Here is a 21,871-nt window from a genome sequence, read left to right as displayed (position 1 = left end):
AAGTCATCTTTTAATATGTCAATACATTTTAAGAATGTTCGAATTCTTCATTCAATTTTTGATAGCTAGAGCCATTCAGAAATTCTTGAAGGCTTTGGCAGATCACAAAACAGCAGGGAGATTTCCAAAGGAGATTTGTGGGTAAGGTTCATTCAGTCTGTAAATTACATTACTTAAGGCCAACACACTACAAATACCTCATGGCTTAGCTGAAAATACACCTCAGCCAGCAAATTCAACCACACTAATGTGACGTGGTAAGTCTATTGACTTGCAGTGTGCAATGAGTGATACAGGCAGTGGGCTGTACTTCAACAAAATTAATCATGCCATTAACAATCAGGAGCAGGGCCTTTAGTATTATTAAGGATCCCACTCATCCATCCAGCATCCTCTTTGACTTTCTACTATCAGACAGGAGACTCCAATGCATAAAGGCAAGAACAGTCAGGATGAGAAACAGTTTCTTCCCTCAGGCCATTAGGCTTCTGAAACTCCCCAGTGCACTGCCTTCGAAGTGTCACTGGTTAATCTGTTCCATACTTTACAATATTTAATTTATGCACTTTAGTTCATTATTTATGAGTGATTCATCTGTAGATTTTATCTTTACCTTCATAGGTTGTTATGTGTCACGTGTGTTGTGCTTTACACCCTGGTTCAGGGAAATGTCTCATTTGACGGTGTACTGTATATAGTTGAATGACAATAAACTTGGCTTGACGAACGAAGTCACTCATTACTGAATGCAGCTCCAGTGTTTATCTGGTTTACTTTTGGATCATTATGAATATAATTATAATTAGTATGCACTGCAATTTCACAATCTTCCATTAACTAAGATACCGCTACAGTAAAATATGTGGAAGTAATTCAAGCAGAGACGTTTACATTTCCACATTTAATGGCTCGCACGCTTAATCTGGAAGTTGCTGCCAGACATATTCCGCTATGTAAAAGATCACTGACAACGTCACCAGTAATAATACAAAGTCTGATCAGCACGGTAGCAGAGCGGTTAGCACAACACTTTACAGTCCCAGTGACCTGGGCTCAATTTCTGCCGCTGTCCATAAATAGTTTGTACATTCTCCCCATGACCATGTGGGTTTTCTCCAGTTGCTCCAGTTTCCTCCCACAGTCCAAAAATGTACTGGTTCATAGATCAATTGATGATTGTACATTATCCTTTGATTAGGCTAGGGTTGCTAGACAGCACAGACAGAAAAGCTGAAAGAACCTATTCTGTGCGGTATCTCAATAAATAAATAAATGCATAATGTTAAAGATGGCCATTTTAAATTATCTTATTGAAATCCCATTTATTTGTGCAAGGTGCATCCCACATCAAACACTGAACATTTTGCTATACCACAGTTATGAATCTAATATATTTTGCAGAAAGATTTGTTCCGTAGTTGTACGCTAAAGAGGACTAGAGATCCAGCATTTGGGTGATGGACTTACCTGGACTCTGGCCTCAGTGAGCTCTGTGCGAAGAGCCAGCTGCTCTCTAGCATATACATCAGGGTAATGGGTTTTCTGGAAAACCTTCTCCAGTTCCTCCAGCTGCAAACTAGTGAATGTTGTCCTATTTCTCCTCTTCTTTGTGCTAGAGACATTTGAATCACTCTTGTCAACGTTCGGATCCATGATGGATTTTTCCTCCAGACCTTTCAATGGTGACACCTTCATATTGCAGTAGTTCTCCATAGGTCTTGAGAGGTCCGTACAGTCAGCTTGACCCAGTGGCTTTGAGACACCATAATTGACTGCATAACAAAGAAAACAGGAAGCAATTCACATGTGAGTTTTTTTTTCCCCAGCTATTGCTTTCCAACAACTCTAAAAAAAGGACAATAAAGCTTCAAGAAGAAAATAAAACATGGTAGATTTAGAACATTTGTAGCATAAGCAATAAATAACTAGCCTACCACCATTCAGAAATAGGAAATAAAACTTATACTCCAGATGCGGATCCTCAACAGGTTAAACAAATGAATGATAGATAAGACCCTCTCTTTTAGGAACAGAACAAAATTCAAAGTGAGAAATTAATAATTTAAATGGTTCCTGAAGTCATCCTCTTGCGATGGATTTAACCTACAGAAAATATATGAAAAAAATAGGCCTGGGGTCACTGCAGGATCCAATTTCTTATACTTAACATCATCATCATTATGTGCCGTGTCTTATAACATGATGATCTTGACCACAACAGTTATTAGCAAACTTCTTCTGCAGAAGTGGTTGGCCATTGCCCTCTTCTGGGCAGTATCTACAAGATGGGTGACCCCAGCCATTATCAAAACTCTTCAGAAATTGTCTGCTTGGTGTCAGTACAACTATCCACCACCCGTTCCCATGGCTACTCACGATTGGGGGGGGGGTGCAGAACTAAGCAGTTGCTACACCTTGCTCAAGGGTGACCTGCAGGCTAGCAAAGGGAAGGAGTGCCTTACACCTCCTTGGTAGAGATGTATCTCCCATAGTATCATCTTCTCTAAATTTCTAAAATGTACATTTTGTGCTGAAGGCCTGTATGAGATGTACAATTTCCTGATCAAGAACCTCTGTTGTATTTGATCCACATTTATATCTTGGACTTGGGGGCAAAGCTCAGCATTTCAAAATAGTAAATAGCTTTGAGGGCAGGAATTGAGTTTTGAGAGGTTATAGATCTCACAGTGAGACAAGGTGCATAAATATGTGAGATGATATATTTTGACAAGAAGAAAACATAAAAATGTTGACTGATTAGATATTGAATTGAGCACAGTTACAGAGACATAAGGGGTGGCAGGAGAAATTTACAAAACAGTGAGTGATATATCTTGAGTTTTATAGAGAGGGACAGAGCTCAAATCCAGCAAGAATTGTAAAACTGTCTTCTGGCCCATCTGGCAAGCACATAACTTTCTGTACAACAAGATTTCAGAGGGGTAAAGGAGAATATTTTTGAGAATAGATTGAAGAAGATGGGAGCAACCCACACAAAATGCTGGAGGAACTCAGCAGGCCAGGCAGAATCTATGGAGAAGAGTACAGTCGATGTTTCAGGCTGAGACCCTTCATCACAACTGGAGAAAAAAAGATGAGGAGTTAGAAGATGGGGGGGAAGAAACACAAGGTGAAAGATGAAACTGGGAGGCGGGAGGGGTAAAGTAAACAGCTGGGATTGATTGGTAAACAGTTGATTGGTGAAAGAGATACTGGTGAAGAAGACGGGGCTGTTCTTTGCAGAGTACAGAAGAGATCTTGTTGATATATTTAGAATTATAAGTGTCTTAGAAAGAGAAAATAAAGAGAGTCTGTTTCCAATGGCCGAAAAGTCAATAACCACCCAGCAACGATTTAAGGTCACCAACAAGAAGAATAAGGGCCAACATGATGAAATACTTCTTTACACATCAGGTGCTAAGATTCTGGAATGCGGACCCTGATGGTGGAAACAGATCCAACAGTAGTCTTCAAAGGAGAACTGAATAAATACTTAAAGCAGAAAGAAATTCTCAGAAAGTGGAGAGGAGAGTGATTTACTGTACTGACCTTCAAAGTTTAACATGGTCTCAGTGGGTGAATGAACATATTTTGTCCTGTATTCCTTTGTGATTCTATAACAACATGCTGAATGGAAGTTAATGCAAAAATTTGTGGAAAAATTCCTTTAGGACAGAGCAGCGGGACGTATTTCTATGGTAAATGTCCTTCACAAATAAAACATACAAACAATGTAGGCATTGCAATACAGGGGGGTACAGGTGGAAAAAAGCACAGCCAAGTCAGTAAGGCAATGCAAAAGCATGTTAATAGCTGATGATAAAATGTTAAAAAGCTGAAAAGTGATATTTGTCAAAAATTGACATGGTATGACATGAGATTACTGCTGGTCAAACCTCTGATTTTATTTTATTTTTATTTAACGATATAGTGGGGAGTAGGTCCTTCCGGTCCTTTGAGCCACACCGTTGCAGCAACCTGACAATCCTGATTAACACTAACCTAATCACGGGATAGTTTACAATGACCAATTGACCTACCTGGTACGTCTTGGTGGCGGATGGAAATATGTTCCTACCAAAGGAGGTGTAAGGTGCTCCTTCCCTCCATTAGCCTGCAGGTCACCCTTGGGCAAAGTGCAGCACCTGCTTAGCCCCCCGATCAGGGTCATGTGAAGCCATTAGTGCAGGTGGTGGACGGTCATATGAGCAGCTGGTGCATATCACAAGTCCTGGCTAAGTACCACTGACACCAGGCAGCCAAACTCTGAAGAGTATTGATAATGGCTGGGGTGACCCATCTTGTAAAGATACGGCCTTGAAGGTGGCAATGGCAAACCACTTCTTTAGAAAAGTTTGCCAAGAACAATCATGGTCATGGTAAGGCCATGATCACCTAGGTCATACAACACGGCACATAATAAGCGAAGTACAGCATGAGTACAGCATGTCTTTGGACTGTGGGAGGAAACCACAGCACCCAGGGAAAAATCACACATTCCATACGGTGGATGTACAGACTTCTTACAGAACATTGTTGGAATTGAATCCTGCACTCCGGAATGCCCTGAGCTGTAATAGCTTTGTGCTATCTGCTCTGCTACCATAGTGCCCTTTGTAGAATTCCTATAGGAACTGTGTTCAGACAAGGGGTCACAGTGCAATAACCTGTTCCTTTTTTACTGGACACTATCAATACCTGCTCTTTTTGCCTCTTAAAGGCAGAATGGAAATGACTAATCTATTGGATAAAAAAAAACATTGTCTGTACCTATGGCTTTGCTGGCGCAGTGTTCCAACCAGAAGAATGGTAAAATATTGCAATTGTTTTACTTTCCTCCATAAATAAAAATTGAAAATATTACAAAAATATCACAAGTACCATTGCTTTAATGGAATTAGACACAAAATTCCCAAAAGCTGACTCTTGCTATGCTCTGGCACAGACTGAGATTACTATACATACAGAATGTATTCAAGTGGTCCTTGAAAAATTATAACGTTTCCACTGACTCCTGGAAAGTTTTGGTGTGTGACCACTCAAAATGGGGAAGGAACATTTGGGATGGTACCAAGAACGACAAACCCATGCATTAATAAACTACAACCTTAACCCTGCATAAACAGTAGAAAGAGAACACCATCTCCCAAACTACCCACCTGTGGCAAAGCCAACAGATTCCATTTTGTCATCATCAGCTACCTGAGAAGCCACAGAACTGGAGTGGACACATTATCCTTCATCCCAAGGGGCTGTCTTAGAAGATTGGAAGGATACCTACCTTCAAAAGGTCATAAAATAGCAGAGAACTACAGCGCCGAAACAGACCCTTCAGCCCATCTAGTCCATGCCAAAAACCATTTAAACTGCCTATTCCCAACAATCTGCACCTGGACCATAGCCCTCCATATCCCTGTTATCCATGTACCTGTCCAAAACTCCCCTTAAATGTTGAAACCGAGTCTGTGTGCACTACTTGTGCGGGCAGCTCCTTCCACACTCTCATGACCCTCTGAGTGAAGAAGTTTCCCCTTAAGCTTCTCATCTTCCACTTTAACCCCTGACCTCAGGTTGTAAGTCACACCCAATCTCAGTGGAAAAAGCCTGCTTGCATTTACCCTACCTAAACCCCTCAAAATTCGGTATACCTCTATCAGATCTCCCCTCAGTCTTCTACATTCTGAAGAATACAGCACTAATCTATTCAATCTTTCCTTACAATTCAGGTCCTCCAGACCCAGCAACATCCTTGTAAATATTCTCTGTACTCTTTCAACCTTGTTTACATCTTTCCTGTAGGTAGGTGACCAAAACTGCATTGTAAAGTTAATAGAAATAATGTATGTATTATTCTGGCTACTGGTAGAGCAACATTTGTATGTAGCGGTATATAGTGGGAAACATGGAATGAGTTAGAAAAACTATTAAGATGTGATTTTTAGTGTTTATGTAGCTGAGTGTCAAATTAAGGGATCAATTAAGATAGGCATAATGAAAATCAAACTGTCATCTTGATACAATAACTGAAAAGGCCGATCCTTACATGGAAAATCAGATAGTGAATTCTCCCCAAACATTCTTTCCACACATGTTACACAGACACACATGCTAGGTACCTAAAACTGAAACAGACAGAACAATAGCGATGCATTAGGACTAATCATTACCTTAGATCAAACTTACTGAGGTACCATTACAAGATACTGAAAATTGAGGGAAAATAGTCCAAATATGTAATTTTTCTGATTAAATATGCCTTGTGCGGTGTCTCCTACGTTAGTAAGACGCGTTGTAAATTGGGGGGGGGGGGGGATCGGTTCACTGAGCACCTCTGCTCCATTCGTCAAGAGTGGTACTTCGCAGTGGGCAATCATTTTAATTCCGAATCCCATTCCCGCTCCGACATCTCGGTCCGTGGCCTCCTCTTGAGGAGCCTACCCTCAAGTGGAGGCTCAACACCTTATATTCCGTCTGTATCGCCTCCAACCTGATGGTATGAACAAACACGAGGAGATCTGCAGCTGCTGGAAATTCAAGCAACACACACACAAAATGCTGGTGGAACACAGCAGGCCAGGCAGCATCTATAAGGAGAAGCACTGTCGACGTTTCGGGCCGAGACCCTTCGTCAGGTGCTGAAACTGACGAAACGTTGACAGTGCTTCTCCCTATAGATGCTGCCTGGCCTGCTGCGTTCCACCAGCATTTTGTGCCTGATGGTATGAATATTGATTTCTCCTTCCAGTAAAAAAAATCCCTCCCGCTCCCCTCTCCTTCTTCCATTTCCCACCCTGGCTCTTTAGTCTTCTCACCTGCCCCTGGTGCCCCTCCTCCTTCCCTTTCTGCCATGGTCTATTCTCCTCGTCTAACTCTTTACCTTTCCCACCCACCTAGCTTCAACTATTACTTTCTAACTATCCTCTGACCCCTCCCCCACCTTTTTTTATTCTGGCATCTTCCCCCTTCCTTCTCAGTCCTGATGAAGGGTCTCAGCTCGAAACGTTGACGGTCTATTCATTTCCATAGATGCTGCCTGACCTGCTGAGTTCCTCCAGCATTTTGTGTGTGTTGCTTTGGACTTCCAGTATCCGCAGACCTTTTCGTGTTTATTATTTTTAGTCCTTCTTTATAAACACAACAAATGTAAGGATACCCAGACATAAACGGGTTTCCAACTTGTGTCGTTGGTTAAAATCCGTGTACTCGATAGCATTATATCTACTCTTTAGGAACAAACAGGTCAGGTCTGGCGCTTTTTTTTTATTGGATAAGGCTTCAGCTGTGCAACACTGTAACGGTCTGAAATGCAACAAGTTCTCCAGAACATTGAATTTCATTCTGATCACGCGCAATCCCAAACACGACCTGCGAGGGAATAGGCTCAAATGTGGCATCAAAATGTTTGAAAGCGCCTCATTTTCAAAATCAAAAAGCATGCTTACGAGAGAGAAGAAGGTAGATCCACTTCTTGTTAGGATTCTTAGTTTGTTGTTTATCATCTCAGTCCTTATTAATTGATTAAAGATATTCGAAATCCAAAATAATTTCAGCTTTTGCCATCATTGGCTCGCACCGGCTGAAAGCTCTAAAGGAACCCGGGGTCGCTTATATGTTTTATGAGCTGCTGAAAAATTCTTGATCTTTAATGCTTCCCAAAAGTAAACAGCAGTCTATTAGCTCAGATCCCTGTTATCGCCGTCTGCTCACTGTAAATTGTAAAACTCACAGATTAGTTCTGGCAATGCAGACCGCTGCCTCTATAACAGGAGAAATGCTGCTTTTTGTGGGAAACACTCGCTCGTCGGCTCTTTTCTGGGTATCGCGTTTTCAAGAACTCTGTGGAAACGATTCATTTTTTGTGTACTTAAGACACTGAATTCGCATCACCCTGTTATTCTTTGATTTTTTTAATGAAATACTTTCCCTTGAGGGGAAAAAAAAACAGTCAGAATATCGACATGCTTTTAGGCTATGCTGGTCTAGCGGGTAACATAATTCTGTGTTTTTAACTCCGGCCTTTTCTTTGCAACCGTGAACACGGAGAGGAAAAGATAAGGATTCTCAGTAAATTAATTATTTAGTAGGTCATCCTTTGGGGAAACTGATCCCACGCCCTTTCCCATTCACAACCCAACCCTTCCCCCCAAAAAAAGTGGATCCCTACGTGAAAGTTGAACACACTTGGACATTGGCTGAAACTGGCGTTCCCCATTAAAAAAATAAATCCGGGACTGAGTTTAAATTTCCCCTCAGTTTCTGAACCAGTATACGATGCTCAGATTGTATTCAGAGCATTTCGTATTTCATTGGGATGATTGGTTGCATAAGTTCAGGTGATTCGGACTAATCCCGAACCAATCCCGAGTTTAGGACCAATTTCCATTCGCGGCGTAAATTTCGAAATGAATCACAACCTTCTGGGCTGTTTGCTGCCCAGCGCGATTTACACACCAGGCTTCAGGAGCTAATTCGCCGCAGTCTGACCGTGGGATGTACAATGAAATGAAATCAAGAACAATTGAAACCAGGTTGAACTAAAAGAACGAAGTCTGCGGGGTTTTGATTAGCCCACACGTCAACTCCATTCATTAATACTTTTGAAAATGAGTCTTCCTCGAAAATCTTAAAAGTTTCGAATTAAATAAACTCCTTAATTTCCTTGTTGAGAATAAACATTTTCGGAATGAAGCATGTTCGGAAAATAAAAAGAGCACCATTAAATAAGGCTGCTGTTAGAACTATTGTATTGGTCACCTTCAATTAAATATAACTTTTAAATAACGTTATATTATTACAGGACATCCCCACTCTTATTACCGCCATCAAGGAGGGGGTCCAGGAGCTTGAAGTCACACATTCAACGATTTAGTCCAGTTTCTTCCTCTTCGCTATTAGATGTCTGAATGGACAATGAACTCATGTACACCACCACGTTTTTCTACTATTTAATTTAAATATATATGTGTGAGTGTGTGCGTAAATATATATCTTATTGTAATTTATAGTTTTGTTAGCGATGTACTGCTACCGCAAACCACACATTTCACTACCTATGCCAGTGATACTAAACCTGAATCTGATTCTGATCACAAAATGTTCATACACTCAGGTTAGACCGCAGAATCTTTCCTTACTCTAACGTGTTTATCTCACACCAGGACCCAAATCAACAAGGATTTGGTTTTTTAAAAAAATTGAATTTAGTAGCTATAGCTGACGGTTTTTCGGGTGTGCATAACTTGTGAAATAATTCAGCAAAAGCTCCAACTTACTCGCACTATCAGCTGAAGGAATTAATTGGAATATTGATCATTTCAGCAATTAGATAATATAATATGTGTCGAAATGCGTAACAGCCGCAATATGTCTATTTTTAAAAAAGAAACACAATTTTATGAATCCCGAAGCATAAAATACGTTGAAACATCTTTAGTACTGTTTTTGCAGTTTGACTCCCAAGCACCGGCAGACCATTATTCTAAACATATGCACAAACTCAGCCCTTCAGATTTCACTAAGTTTGTGTTTTTCAGTGTATGGAGGTCATGTTGTATGAAAAAATCTATCCAATGCCTTGATAATAATCTACTTTTTTTGTCTCGCTCTCAGCTCAGTCAATTGCAGATTTCAAGGCATGAAAACTGATTTGCCAGTGTTCATTTTAAAATAACTCGCGGCGATAAAATGGAATTCAGCGCCGTCTCTTGCGCAGTTCTGCTCATTTTGATGAAAACCGACGTTCATTTCCCCGGAAGAAAACAAACCGGATTCACCCTAGAGCAACAACAACAATAGTGCTTGTGGATTTTTAAGGGTTTATCGTATGCCGTTGGAGAAAACGTCGATAAGGTTGTCGGGTTTTGTGAATTTACATTCAGAAACGGACGTCCTTAACACGTTGGATGGAGTGAATTTCTGGACATTTAGACCAAAACTTATAAATGTAAAAGCGCTGTCGTAAATCCAAGAATTGGTGCTTCTGTGTTAATGCTAATATTTTTACTAAAAGTAAGTAACAACCACAAAATGAAACGTGTTTCTTCATGATTGCATTCTGTTACAATTTGGAAATATTCTTCAATGATTTTTATTAAGGTTAATCGACTTCAGAAAATGCGAAATTCAAGAGGAAAAGTAACTTTCTAAAATTTATTTCCTAAACAATTTCCTAAAATTATCTTTCTAAGAATTCTCGGGATATAGCATCACCGGCAATGTTTCTATTATGGCTAGGATTAGTTAGCATTGTAAGTTACTTAATACAACATAGATGCTTAGTAGGCCAGTCGCATTCTATTCCAGCACTGGTCTATGCCGAGAGTCACAACTAGTTCTCATTGTTACTGTAATTAAAGGCCAAGGCATTTCATTGACACTTTTGTTTCCTTATTTTCAAAATAGAAAATAATACTGTTGTGACGAGATTTTAATAAACGCTTAATTATTCCAGACAATGTATCATTAGTATTAAATGGAGCTCAGCCGCCGTTGCGTGTTTAAACAAACCGATGAGAGAAGTCTGCCCTAGTCTTCTAGATTGTGGATATCAAATGACAAATTTTTCAAATAGTTACTGTGCGGTGGGAATAGAACTGAGCTTAAAATATAAAAGCCAACCCCTCCCCACCCCACCCGGGGCAGATTGGTTCCAACACCGAGATCCTGAGACACCTAGCTATGTCAAGTACTATCAACCAGTAGTTCCTTGGATTAGAAATTGCTTGGGACAGTTTGGCAACTGATGATTGAAGAATCCACGAACCCTACCCTTTTTAGTATTCCCTTCCTCCCACCACAACCACTAATAAAGAAATCACCGACCCCATGGGGGCAGGAGACGGGCCCAAGACTCTGGACGGAACCCAGTTGTTATTTGCTTCAGGGATTTACGGTTTAAGAGCGAGGAATATCTGCCACCCATTCATCTTTCAATTTTGCATAACTGTATTACTGTACTGTACTGTACTATACAGTATAGTTATGCAGTAATATATTACTATATATAACTGTAAAGTGTATTCCCAAGTATCCACATCTATGGAATCACTGGAAATTAGCAAGTAAATTTAGATCGACTACAGTTCGAGGTGACATCTTTTAAAATTGTGTTTGTCGTTATAACGTTGAGAAAACGTTTCGCCACGTTCTCCCGACTACACAATAGGCGACCGAAACAAGATAAATAGTCTGTTATGGTAACATGTCACCTCTATTTCGAGGAACAAGCAGAATAAGCAGCTCTTCCTGTTTGCCCTTTATGGGGACGAGAACAAGGTACTCGAAACAATTCTTGAAGGGAGCCTTATAAATAAAACTATAAATATAATTGCGCAATATTGGCACAGCCCAATTTAAACAAAATTGCAACAGCCATGTGCATAGCAAGCGGACAAACAAGCAACTTAAATGTACAGGGTACTTAATTGGATATTTGCCTTCATTTCTCGATACGTTCTTGAAACAAATTAAATCTTACTCATACACTACGAATGCATTATTTTGCTGGCGATTCTGAGGGTTCTTCCACCTACCGTTCGGAGCGCCCTCGTGAACGGGTTTCCCCAGTCTTTCTTGGTGCTCGTTGCTTTCCATATTAATAAAGGTTTGGATGCGTTTTGATGCATTCTTGTTATAGAAAGTTCCCCCCTCCATACTCTCCATAACTTGCTCCAAGGTCGCCCCTGTTCCCACGTAGTAGTCGCTCCCTTTCGAATGATGGCCAACGATAGGGAAATTCTCACTTGCAAATTCCATAATCATCTAAACCAACTGATCGATGACCTTGCTGGGTCTTGATTAGACGTGATCCTTTCTCGCAGAGAATGAGTTCAGATTGAAAGTGCAGCTTTTGGCCGTGGATAAAGTTTCCAGAAACAGCCCTATATAGAGTAAAAGCGTTAGGCATCTGGAAAGAGCCTCCTCCCAATCAAATGAATATGCAAATCTCAGTAGAGCAAACTCCGCCCAGAGTACACCCCCACCAGCAACTGAAACGCATCGTTAGTGTGCCTTTGGCTGTCGAAAAGCTCCAGACAAGTTTTTGTTTCATTTTTAATGCTAATTATCCTTCAACAGTAAACTGTTTACGTCCGTACTGTCCGTGATATTTCTGGTTAAATTCACGTTGATCATTTTATTTGCATGCTTTGCTTTTGGCGTGTTGGTAATCATGTGGCCCCCTACACACACACACACACACACACACACACACACACACACACACACACACACACACACACACACACACACACACACACACACACACACACACACACACACACACACACACACACACACACACACACACACACACACACACACACACACACACACACACACACACACACACACCTCTGGCAAGTAACCCTTGGGAGAGCATTAAGTTTGCGTGTTCCGACAGATCAATACGGTAAATAACAAGCCGACTATCTAAAGCTACGAGTCCCCGTTGTTTTGTGCAGAATTCTGGGATCGTACCGTACAAAACAAATCAGCCAGTTCATCAGCATCAACAAGTACAATGGGTTATTTTATTCAGACAATTTAAACAAAACACCACCTTCATATCAGGTGAGGCAAGATGCAAATCTCACAGGAAATTTAAGACACTTCTCCATTCTTTCGGTAGGATGAAAATAAATTAGGGAAAGTGCAGTGCAGCCGGCGGTGTTTGTGCCGTGATAGTATAGTGGAAATCTACCTTGTCTCGCTTATTACTACTTGGAAGTATTCTAGTTAGTTGGAGCCTCCACATGACGTGTGTGCTCACAGTATGTTCGCACCCTTGGCCGTGGACCCGATATTGCTTACATTATTGGTTCTTCTGTTTGCATTTGTACAGTTTGTTGTCTTCTGCATTCTGGCTGAACGCCTTAGTTGGGTGGTCTTTCATTCATTGTGTTATTGTTGGTATTCTATAGATTTGTTGAGTATGTCCATGATGTTGAGTACATCCACATACGGTGACATTTCTGTACTTTGATAATAAATTTACTTTGAACTTTAATTCATTTTAAGTAAGAATAACACGTTATATTACCACCCTGGATTTTTTCAGTTGGTCTAAATTGTTACTGCATATGAAAAATAATGCCAATGATTAAAAACCGTCTGTTCTTTTTAATTTCTACTTATAATAAATTTATAAAAGACAGCTTAAGGGCGAAAATGAATGCTTCCTTATCACATTTCTATTCTCATTTCCCTCTCTTACTGTTTAAGAAGTTCAATTGATTTCATTTGGAAACTTCTCTTTCCTCCTATATTGTGCTCTGACGAATGTAGTCTGTTGTCACATTCACCGTCCAGTTGGTTCAACAGATTTATTGGCGCTATCATTTTTCACCTCATATCTATGTGACGGTATTACGCAACGTTCGGGTTTATAATCATTTTTCAGTGGACAATAAACGTTCTTAAAATAGTGAATTTAAGATGACTATGTTAAGCAGCGTTTAATAAGAAAATCTGTTGGAGATCATAATATCTACCTATCAGTAGCATAAATAAACGATGAACAATATTCTCTTTTTCGAAAATTAATTGTTTATTTGATTAAAGTAATTTCTGCAAGGATCATACTTTTAAGTCACCACGTGCGCTTGAGAAACATAGATTGCGTACACGGTTTGCTTCGTGACAGCTCCACGGGTTAACTTTTCACGTGAAGCAGGCGTGACAACACTGACACAGCATGTCTTATCACGCTTCTACCGAGGACAGGTCGGGAGAAACCTTAAAACAACAAACACAAACGACGTAATATTGGACAACTGTAGTGGCCCGAATCGGAATGCAAACATCAGGTGCAATTTGAAAGCACTCTGTTGATTCAGAGTGAACAAGACATTTACAACCACCCCGAGGGTCTCGAACCATCACTCAGGCATGTTAAATCACGCTACTGACAACAAGAACCACCTCTATCTGAGAAATACGACAAGATAAGTTTAGTGAGAATTGAACGTTGGCCGTTTTAGAGGTTTACAAAATAACTGTATGCCTACCGTGCATTTAAGGGCCGTTTAAGATCGAGGTTTAGTGATCTTTATTTGGCGGTTATGTTAAATCATCTGAAGTCACCAAAAATAAGTTTCTACTCTCAATTACTTGTTTGGGTTTGCTGTATGAGTTTTTTTTTGTTTGATTTGGCAAACAAATGTATTCGACTTTTTTTTCCGCCACCAGAGCATTTCAGGAGCACTGCTAATCCAATTTCTACTCCTAAACGACATTCAGTCATTGCAGGATACATCCGGACGTGCAAAAGTTATCTCTCGAGACACGTCGACAATGCGTGCGGGGAATTCGGTAATATCCATATTAGGAACCAATGGGAAGCATCCGAAAAAAAGGGACCCTATTGTTAAATATAGAGTTTCCTTCGAATATATATTTATATCCTAATATATTTCCAAGAAGTATCACAGCGATTAGTCTAAGTCAATAACATGGATGCTGTACGGCAAACAGACTTACTTGTGATAATGCTATAAAGATGATCAAATAAACGGAGAAATATATTGACATTAGTCGGTTTTACATTTTGCAGTGGAGCTGTAGTGTATCCCTTCTCTTAGGATGGTCACACTTATCAGGGTATGGCAATGAGATTTCCTGCTGATGTAATGCGGCCGCAACTGTTCGACACTAGAATTTTCTTAAAAATCGCCTTAAATTGAGTTAAATCCCTATCAAATTCTTGCTGCATCTGGAAAAAAAAATGCAAGTAGCACATCAGATCAGTAAAGGAAACTACATGCTCAGATGATATTACATTGAAGTTTTTGTTCTGACTCAGGTTTACACCTGGAAACAGCCGAACATCCTTTTTTAAGGCGAGCGAGCCCCTTCCGCACAACCAGCCGATTGGAGTCTCCCAGCTGAAGTTTGAGGTTAGCTGGGGTGTAAACGTCGTGGGTCAAGACCAGCGCTCTTCCACATTTATTTTTTCCATTCCTTAGTCCAGTTTCTTACTTAGTGAGATGACACCGTCTAAATCCCAATGTTTTAAATGATAAACAAGAGAAAATCTGCAGATGCTGGAAATCAAAGCTACGCACAAAATGCTGGAGGAACTCAGCAAGCCAGGCAGCATCTATGGAAAAAAGTACAGTCGACGTTTCGGGCTGAAACCCTGCCCTGCCCAAGGATCTCGGCCCGAAACGTCGACTAGACTCTTTTCCATAGATGCTGCCTGGCCTGCTGTGTTCCTCCAGCATTTTTGTGTGTTGTTTTAAAGGATTGTCCGTCTCAATGCCGAACATGATTCTCAGCCCCAGAAAGCTGCAGCTCTTCCCGTGAAAATATAGTTCTCCCTAGTATTTATTTTGCAGCACAAAGCTACCCTTCAGCATGGTGCTAGTAATCTCCCTTCCATCATTTTTTCTTCCAACTTTAGTTTCTTCAATTTCTCAAATATAAAATGCAAGAAGCCTAACAGAGTATTTTGTCAAGCTTTAAAACGGGCATACCTGCAGAGTTAATTAAAAAAAAACTAGAAGGAAGCTTAAACTGCCACTTTTAACCTTAAAAGCAATTGTTTTCTGTAATATAATGAACATTATATTCTGACCTGAAAAACGGCTTTTAAAAACAGATTATTGCTGCTAAGGCAGTTTCTCCTTTGAAATTTGTTACTCAGACTTTTTTTTATTAAAGGAAACACGCAGCTAAACAATGAAAAGCAGACCCTACTTTGAATACAAAGCCTACGTTATTTTTCTAGATTATTACTGCACATATTAAAAAAAGTAAAATATAGAAATTGCCATGATATGATTCTGAATAGAACTCACTTTAATCTGAAAAAAAGTCATTATGAAAAAAAAACTGAAATTATGTATACACAGCATGAAAATCAGTGGTTTCCCATTTAATTGCATACAAAACTATATACTTAGTTGTGGGTTCTCCAAATCATTAGCTATAATTTTCAATGATTAAAAGATCAAAATTAAAAGAATAAAACTAGATATGATAAGTATTCAGTGAAGGTGCAAGATAGAAAGAGCTATTCTTAAGCAGAATAGAGAAAAGTATGCGAAGCTGCTAATTTGATTTACGTGTACAAAACATTGAACAGTAATAATGTCATAGCATTATATTCAAGGATGATATACCGATAATGATACATCAATAGTTCTAATTCATGTGCAATCCATTATCCTTAATTTATAGATTATGAACAGTTACAAAATAAAAACAGTTTGGGACAGAGTTACAATATTTCTTTATAATTTATTCAAAAACAGTAAGATCTTTGAATGCATTCTGAAATATTAAATTTTATGTAGATTAGGCAAATTGTGTTCTGTCATTGCAGTCAGTATAGTGTTAAGATAGCTAAGCATAAGAATTATCACATTGTTATAAATGCAAGTTTTACAGTTTAGTTTTTATTGTTTTTGTAAAAAATACCAATAGAAACTACATTTCTGCAATTAATATATATCAGAATAAAATGATACAATAGTTAATGGTCTTTCCATTATGAAATTGTCATCAATAACCAGTATTTTGCTATTCAACTCTGTCAAACAACTAGAGTAATACAGTGACAGTTAAAATAATAATTGAAATCTCTGGCCAAACTCATTGAACATTTCAAATTTTAGTGCACATCTAGACACATTTATTAATGTTGTTATGCAAGTTCCTATGAATGCAGGCAATAACTAGGAAGACTTTTCTCTCCTCTTGCCAGTTCCCCATCCTGTACTAAGACGCACTTGATTGTCACGAAAGGATATGCGCTCATGTTTCAGAGGTTTGGAGCCAGTCTTTGGTGGTACAGTGGCTTCTATTTGCAAGATAAAAATGTAACTATGTTAGATAAATTGTAATCAAAATAAAAACAATTGAGAATAAAACAGTTGATCATCTGTATATTTAGCATATTATTTGACAGCCATTTTGAAAATTGCATATGGAACTGCAGACATATTGATAGAACAAATTTCACTGCTTTAAAAGCTTTTAAATTTTAACTAAATGCTCAGTACCCGATAGCTGATGCTGCCGTACCTAAACTTCAGTTATTTCCATTTCCTTTTCATAGAGACAAGGTGACAAATCCCAGGGGAATGATTTGATCACTGGTTACTGGTGTCATGATGCCACATAGAATATACATGTGGCATGGAATATTTTAAATAATATTATTTAGAAATAAATGTTTAAAAGGTACCTTTAACTGTAGAAACATACTACATACTTTATTTAAAACAAAATTGCTTGCGTGATAACACATCACTAAATAAAAAGTTTGCTTTATTTAAAGGGATATTACTCGATATCAAATAGAAGACCAAAACACTTCCAAATTCAGTCTATGTTTATTGTGAATTTAATAGTTGTACCTAGATGAATGCACACAATACACCTCACTATAAAAGAAAACACTTAAAACTTTAAATACAATAGCCTCCTCTGAAATCCCAAGCTAACAAATAAAATAATAGCTCTGACAAGGAATATGTTAAGTCAAAATCAAAACCAGTTTGTCAGAACCAAGGAAAGAATCATATGATGCAATTGTACTTTAAAATCTGATAATCGTATTGGTGCTGCCCATTAATACAGCCACAGAGATGCCTGAGCTTTACTCCTTGTGTAGTATCTTTGTCATGCAAGACCTTAAGGAAAATCCTTGCAGAAGGGCAGCTTTCTTTTAAAATAGGTCGCTTGCTATTTCCTGTCATGCTTCAGTTTTTTTCTGCTGTGTCCGTGGGATGACCTTTTCAAACAATTACAGCTGGATTTTCGAGGAAAAAAAATAGAGCATCAGCAATCTCAGATCTTAGTCTACACGTCAAGATGAATTTTAAATAGATTCAAAGAAATTTGATCCATTAAGAATGTTGTAGTGTTGGTGCCATCAAAATCCTCACCAATTAATAAGCTAGTTATGCTTTTGTTAGCCAGTCCTAATGAATTATTCTTTCCTTTTTTTAAAAAAAACTTTAGCTTTTAAAAAAATAAAGAAAAAATAAATTGTTATTTAACACACTAAAAATGCCTAGTTACTCACAACTTAAGTAGAATTGGAGTTGAAGGGGGGATAATTGCTTTTTCACTCTTTACAGTGATATCAAGATTTCTTTAGAGTATTAACCAGTGTTATTATTTACATTTTCTGCATCTTAATTAGCAATACTGGATAGAGGAAGGCTTCATATCGATACTTAAAACTTACGTACACAATCTTTAACTGAAAGTTAACAAATACCTTTGCATGTAGCTTCAATCTTTTCTGTTGTATACTGTCGTATGCATTAACAAATTACTTATAATGATTATTTCAAGTTACTACAATGAACATTTACAAGTAATTTAATCCATCGGAAAACAGTACTATATTTCATTTCTTTCATTTTCATTCCACCTAAAACCATCACGAACAAATTTTAATATTTATAAAATTCTCAATGAGTTATCTAATTTTATATTGTTTCAAATATTACTGCATACATTGTTGGAGTGCAGCTAATAAAGAGAAACGAGGTCCTTTTTTTGTCCTTCAATACATCAGCAGCAACAATCATTGATGCAGCAAATTTAAAGCAGAAGAATGTTGCAAAGCATTGCACTGAATTGGGCTCAGATGAAAATGTGATAACAGACTTGTGATTCACTGAGAACAGTGCAGGCCCAGGTACAGAAGTAATTAAAAGCTAATTAAAATGGCTAATGAAATGTCAGCCTTCATTTTGAATAGGCTGCAATACAATGGAATGTGAAGTGTTGTGCAGATACTGTAGTGTATACAAAATACTGGTTAGACTGACACATACTGGGAATTGTATCCGATGTGGGCATTGCACTTCAGAAAGTGTAGAAAATAGGTCAGGGGATGGTTAAATGCAGATTCAAACAAACATAACCAAGACTAGAAGAGCTATATTAAATGTACAAGTTGCAGAGACCAAGGCTGCAATAACTTTGATATGGAAGATTAAGTGATGATGGAACTGGGTCGTTTAACATGATAAATGGGTTCCGCAGGGTAGATGAAGAGAAATAATTTTCTGTGGTGTGACCAAGCAATACAAGGGGCAAAATGTTGATTTGCATTCTCAGACAACAGGTGCTGTCAATGATTTTGCTGTTGCTACTTACATCACCTCCCAACCCACCTTTAGTTACTCTAATTGTTCCACCAGCACTAATTTTTCTGCATACCACTGCTTGATCACACTCTTTTTTCATTCCTAATTTGCTTAAATCTGAATTGCTTTGAGACTGAGTTCTCTGACTGGAAATAATTCATTAATTATTTTCTAAAACCTTTATGATTTTTAAAGAGCACTACAAAAACACAAAAATAAGTCAAGTTCCTCATCCTGTTAGTACTTATGTAGATCTCATTCACATTGACTCCATTGATTTGATTTCCTTCTTAAACAATGATTGCCAGAATCATTCATAGATGCACAATTTTACACCAAATCAAGTTTAATGTACTTTTATTAATCCTGCATTCTATTTCTCTACTAATAAAGGTTTTTCAAACTATCTTCTGGACTATAAGTACACTTCAAAGATTTATATATTTATACACTGGGTCTCTCTGTTCTTGCACTTCCACCAAAAATAAGCAATTTAATTCATACTATCATTCAATATATCATTTTACACTTCCCTGCTTTTAACTCTATCTGCCATGAACATGCCAATTTTACCAGTAAAAACTGTTCATAATTACTTTGTTTTCTGTTGTTTAGCTAAAGTTGTATTCACAACATTTCAACATAATTGTGAGTTTTGATTTCACTAACAAATAGATTACGTGATTCTCTATAAAATATCTTTAGACAATCCAAATACACATCAATCATATAACTAATAGAATATAGTCAGCACTTGGCTGACGGAATTCAAGAAAACACTACAACTTAATTATTTTGGAACATCAGTCTCTTCACAATATCATTAGATGATCCTAATAATGCACAAAAATATAAAAAATAAGCATTGATAAAAGCATTTTAATAGATCTCTTATAACGATTGTTGGACATTGATTACTTGTTTCCCAACAATGTGTACACTCTGTATATTATCAGCCAGCAACAGTGTACAAAGATAACAAATAGTGTTCCATAAATAAATTACACGGTTAAAGGAATAACGAAGTATAACTTTCTCATAGAATCATTTCAGTTTTATTGGCATATGTTAGTTTAGCTGGGTTCCAGTTGTGGGAAAACATTGTTTTAGTACAGGGAAGGATGGAAGGGTTAGAGAATACAGGTATTTTATTTAATTTGTAGGCTCTTTAGTTTGGGAATGCAGATTCAAGACAATGTTGATCCAAGTATCCTAACAAAGAGGGCTCCCTGTCAAACAGCACAGAAACTGGCCCTTCAATCAGCTGAATGCACATCAACTATTGAATTTACATTAGAACCATTATTTCCCTCACATTCTCAACTCCCCCAGATTCCACCATCACCTACATTATAGTAGCTGATTAACCTACTAATGTGCATTTGACTGGGATGTGGGTCTAGGAGTCTGTTTTAAAATCTAGTCATTGACAATGGTGAGGTCTCAACCCTACTAGCTACATAACTCTGATGTATGGTCTGAGTTCTCCAGCAAAGGTCTAAAGGTGGCTGATGATATTAACTGTACTTCCAGTTTTCTGAATGATACAGGGGACCTAGTAAAGGTCATTATATTGCACAAGATCAGGCAAAATGCTGGAAACAATCAGCAGGTCAATCTAGGGAGAGAACCAGTTAGTGTTTCAAATAAAAGACACTTTCTCCATTACATATACTTTATATACAGTGTACAAAGTATATTACACTCCAATTATCTTTATATGCTTCAGTTAAAAATTATTCTCTATTGCATACAACAGGGTAATGCTATTTAATTTCAATGCAGATAAAACCAGGGATATAGAGGAAAGATCAGACTGAGTTACATGCCAAGGGAAAATCCCAAATAAAAAAAAAATCGCAAGGCTAACTGAATTGCAAATTCATGTAACAGAGTAAGAATGGGCATTAGTTTCCAAAATAGTCAGAATCAGGTTTATTATCACCAGCATGTGATGTGAAATTTGTTAACTTAGCAACAGCGGTTCAATGCAATACATAATCTAGCAGAGAAAGAAAAAAATTATAAATAAAATAAAACAATAAATAAGTAAATCAATTATGTACCGGGGTATATTGAATAGATTTTTTTTAAATGAGCAGAAACAGAAATATTGTATATTAAAGAAGTGAGGTAGTGTCCAAAGCTTCAATGTCCATTTAGGAATCAGTTGGCAGAGGGGAAGAAGCTGTTCCTGAATCACTGAATGTGTGCCTTCAGGCTTCTGTACCTCCTGCCTGATGATAACAATGAGAAAAGGGCATGCCCTGGGTGCTGGAGGTCCTTACAATGGACGCTGCCTTTCTGAGACACCAGTCCCTAAAGACGTCTTAGGTACTTTGTAGGCTCGTGCCCAAGATGGAGCTGACTAGATTTACAACCCTCTACAGCTTCTTTCGGTCCTGTGCAGTAGCCCCTCCATACCAGACAGGTCTTACTGATGTTTCATCTTACACTTTCATCTTACTCATGTTGAGTGCCAGGTTGTTGCTGCGACACCACTCCACTAGTTGCCATATCTCACTCTACTACGCCCTCTTGTCACCACCTGAGATTCTACCAACAATGGTTGTATCGTCAGCAAATTTATAGATGGTATTTGAGCTATGCCTAGCCACACAGTCATGTGTATATAGAGAGTAGAGCAGTGGGCTAAGCACTCACCCCTGAGGTGTGCCAGTGTTGATAGCGAGGATGGTATGTTAACACCAATCCGCACAGACTGTGGTCTTCTGGTTAGGAGGTTGAGGATCCAATTGCAG

At 38.4% G+C, this 21,871-nt stretch overlaps 2 protein-coding genes across 5 annotated transcripts in view; both read right to left on the bottom strand.

Moving 5' to 3' along the window:
* Positions 1-11,922, bottom strand: part of alx1 (ALX homeobox 1) — an 84,430-nt gene extending 72,508 nt beyond the window's left edge. For all 3 annotated transcript variants that reach the window (XM_073059638.1, XM_073059637.1, XM_073059639.1), the window contains exons 1-2: positions 11,532-11,922; positions 1,468-1,772 (exon numbers count right to left, since the gene is read on the bottom strand). In XM_073059638.1, coding sequence (XP_072915739.1) covers positions 1,468-1,772; positions 11,532-11,760 — 534 coding nt within the window. In that variant the 5' untranslated portion in view covers positions 11,761-11,922. The remainder of the gene's footprint in view (positions 1-1,467; positions 1,773-11,531) is intronic.
* Positions 11,923-15,844: 3,922 nt separating this feature from the next.
* The window catches only part of lrriq1 (leucine-rich repeats and IQ motif containing 1), a 165,969-nt gene continuing 159,942 nt past the window's right edge, over positions 15,845-21,871 (bottom strand). For both annotated transcript variants that reach the window (XM_073059634.1, XM_073059635.1), the window contains one exon: positions 15,845-16,801. In XM_073059634.1, the coding sequence (XP_072915735.1) occupies positions 16,677-16,801 (125 nt within the window). In that variant the 3' untranslated portion in view covers positions 15,845-16,676. The remainder of the gene's footprint in view (positions 16,802-21,871) is intronic.

Source organism: Hemitrygon akajei, chromosome 10, assembly GCF_048418815.1.
Source record: "Hemitrygon akajei chromosome 10, sHemAka1.3, whole genome shotgun sequence".
In the NCBI taxonomy this organism is placed as follows: Eukaryota; Metazoa; Chordata; class Chondrichthyes; order Myliobatiformes; family Dasyatidae; genus Hemitrygon; species Hemitrygon akajei.
The sequence above is the reverse complement of the archived record's forward strand: the minus strand, read 5'-3'. Positions and strand labels throughout refer to the sequence as shown.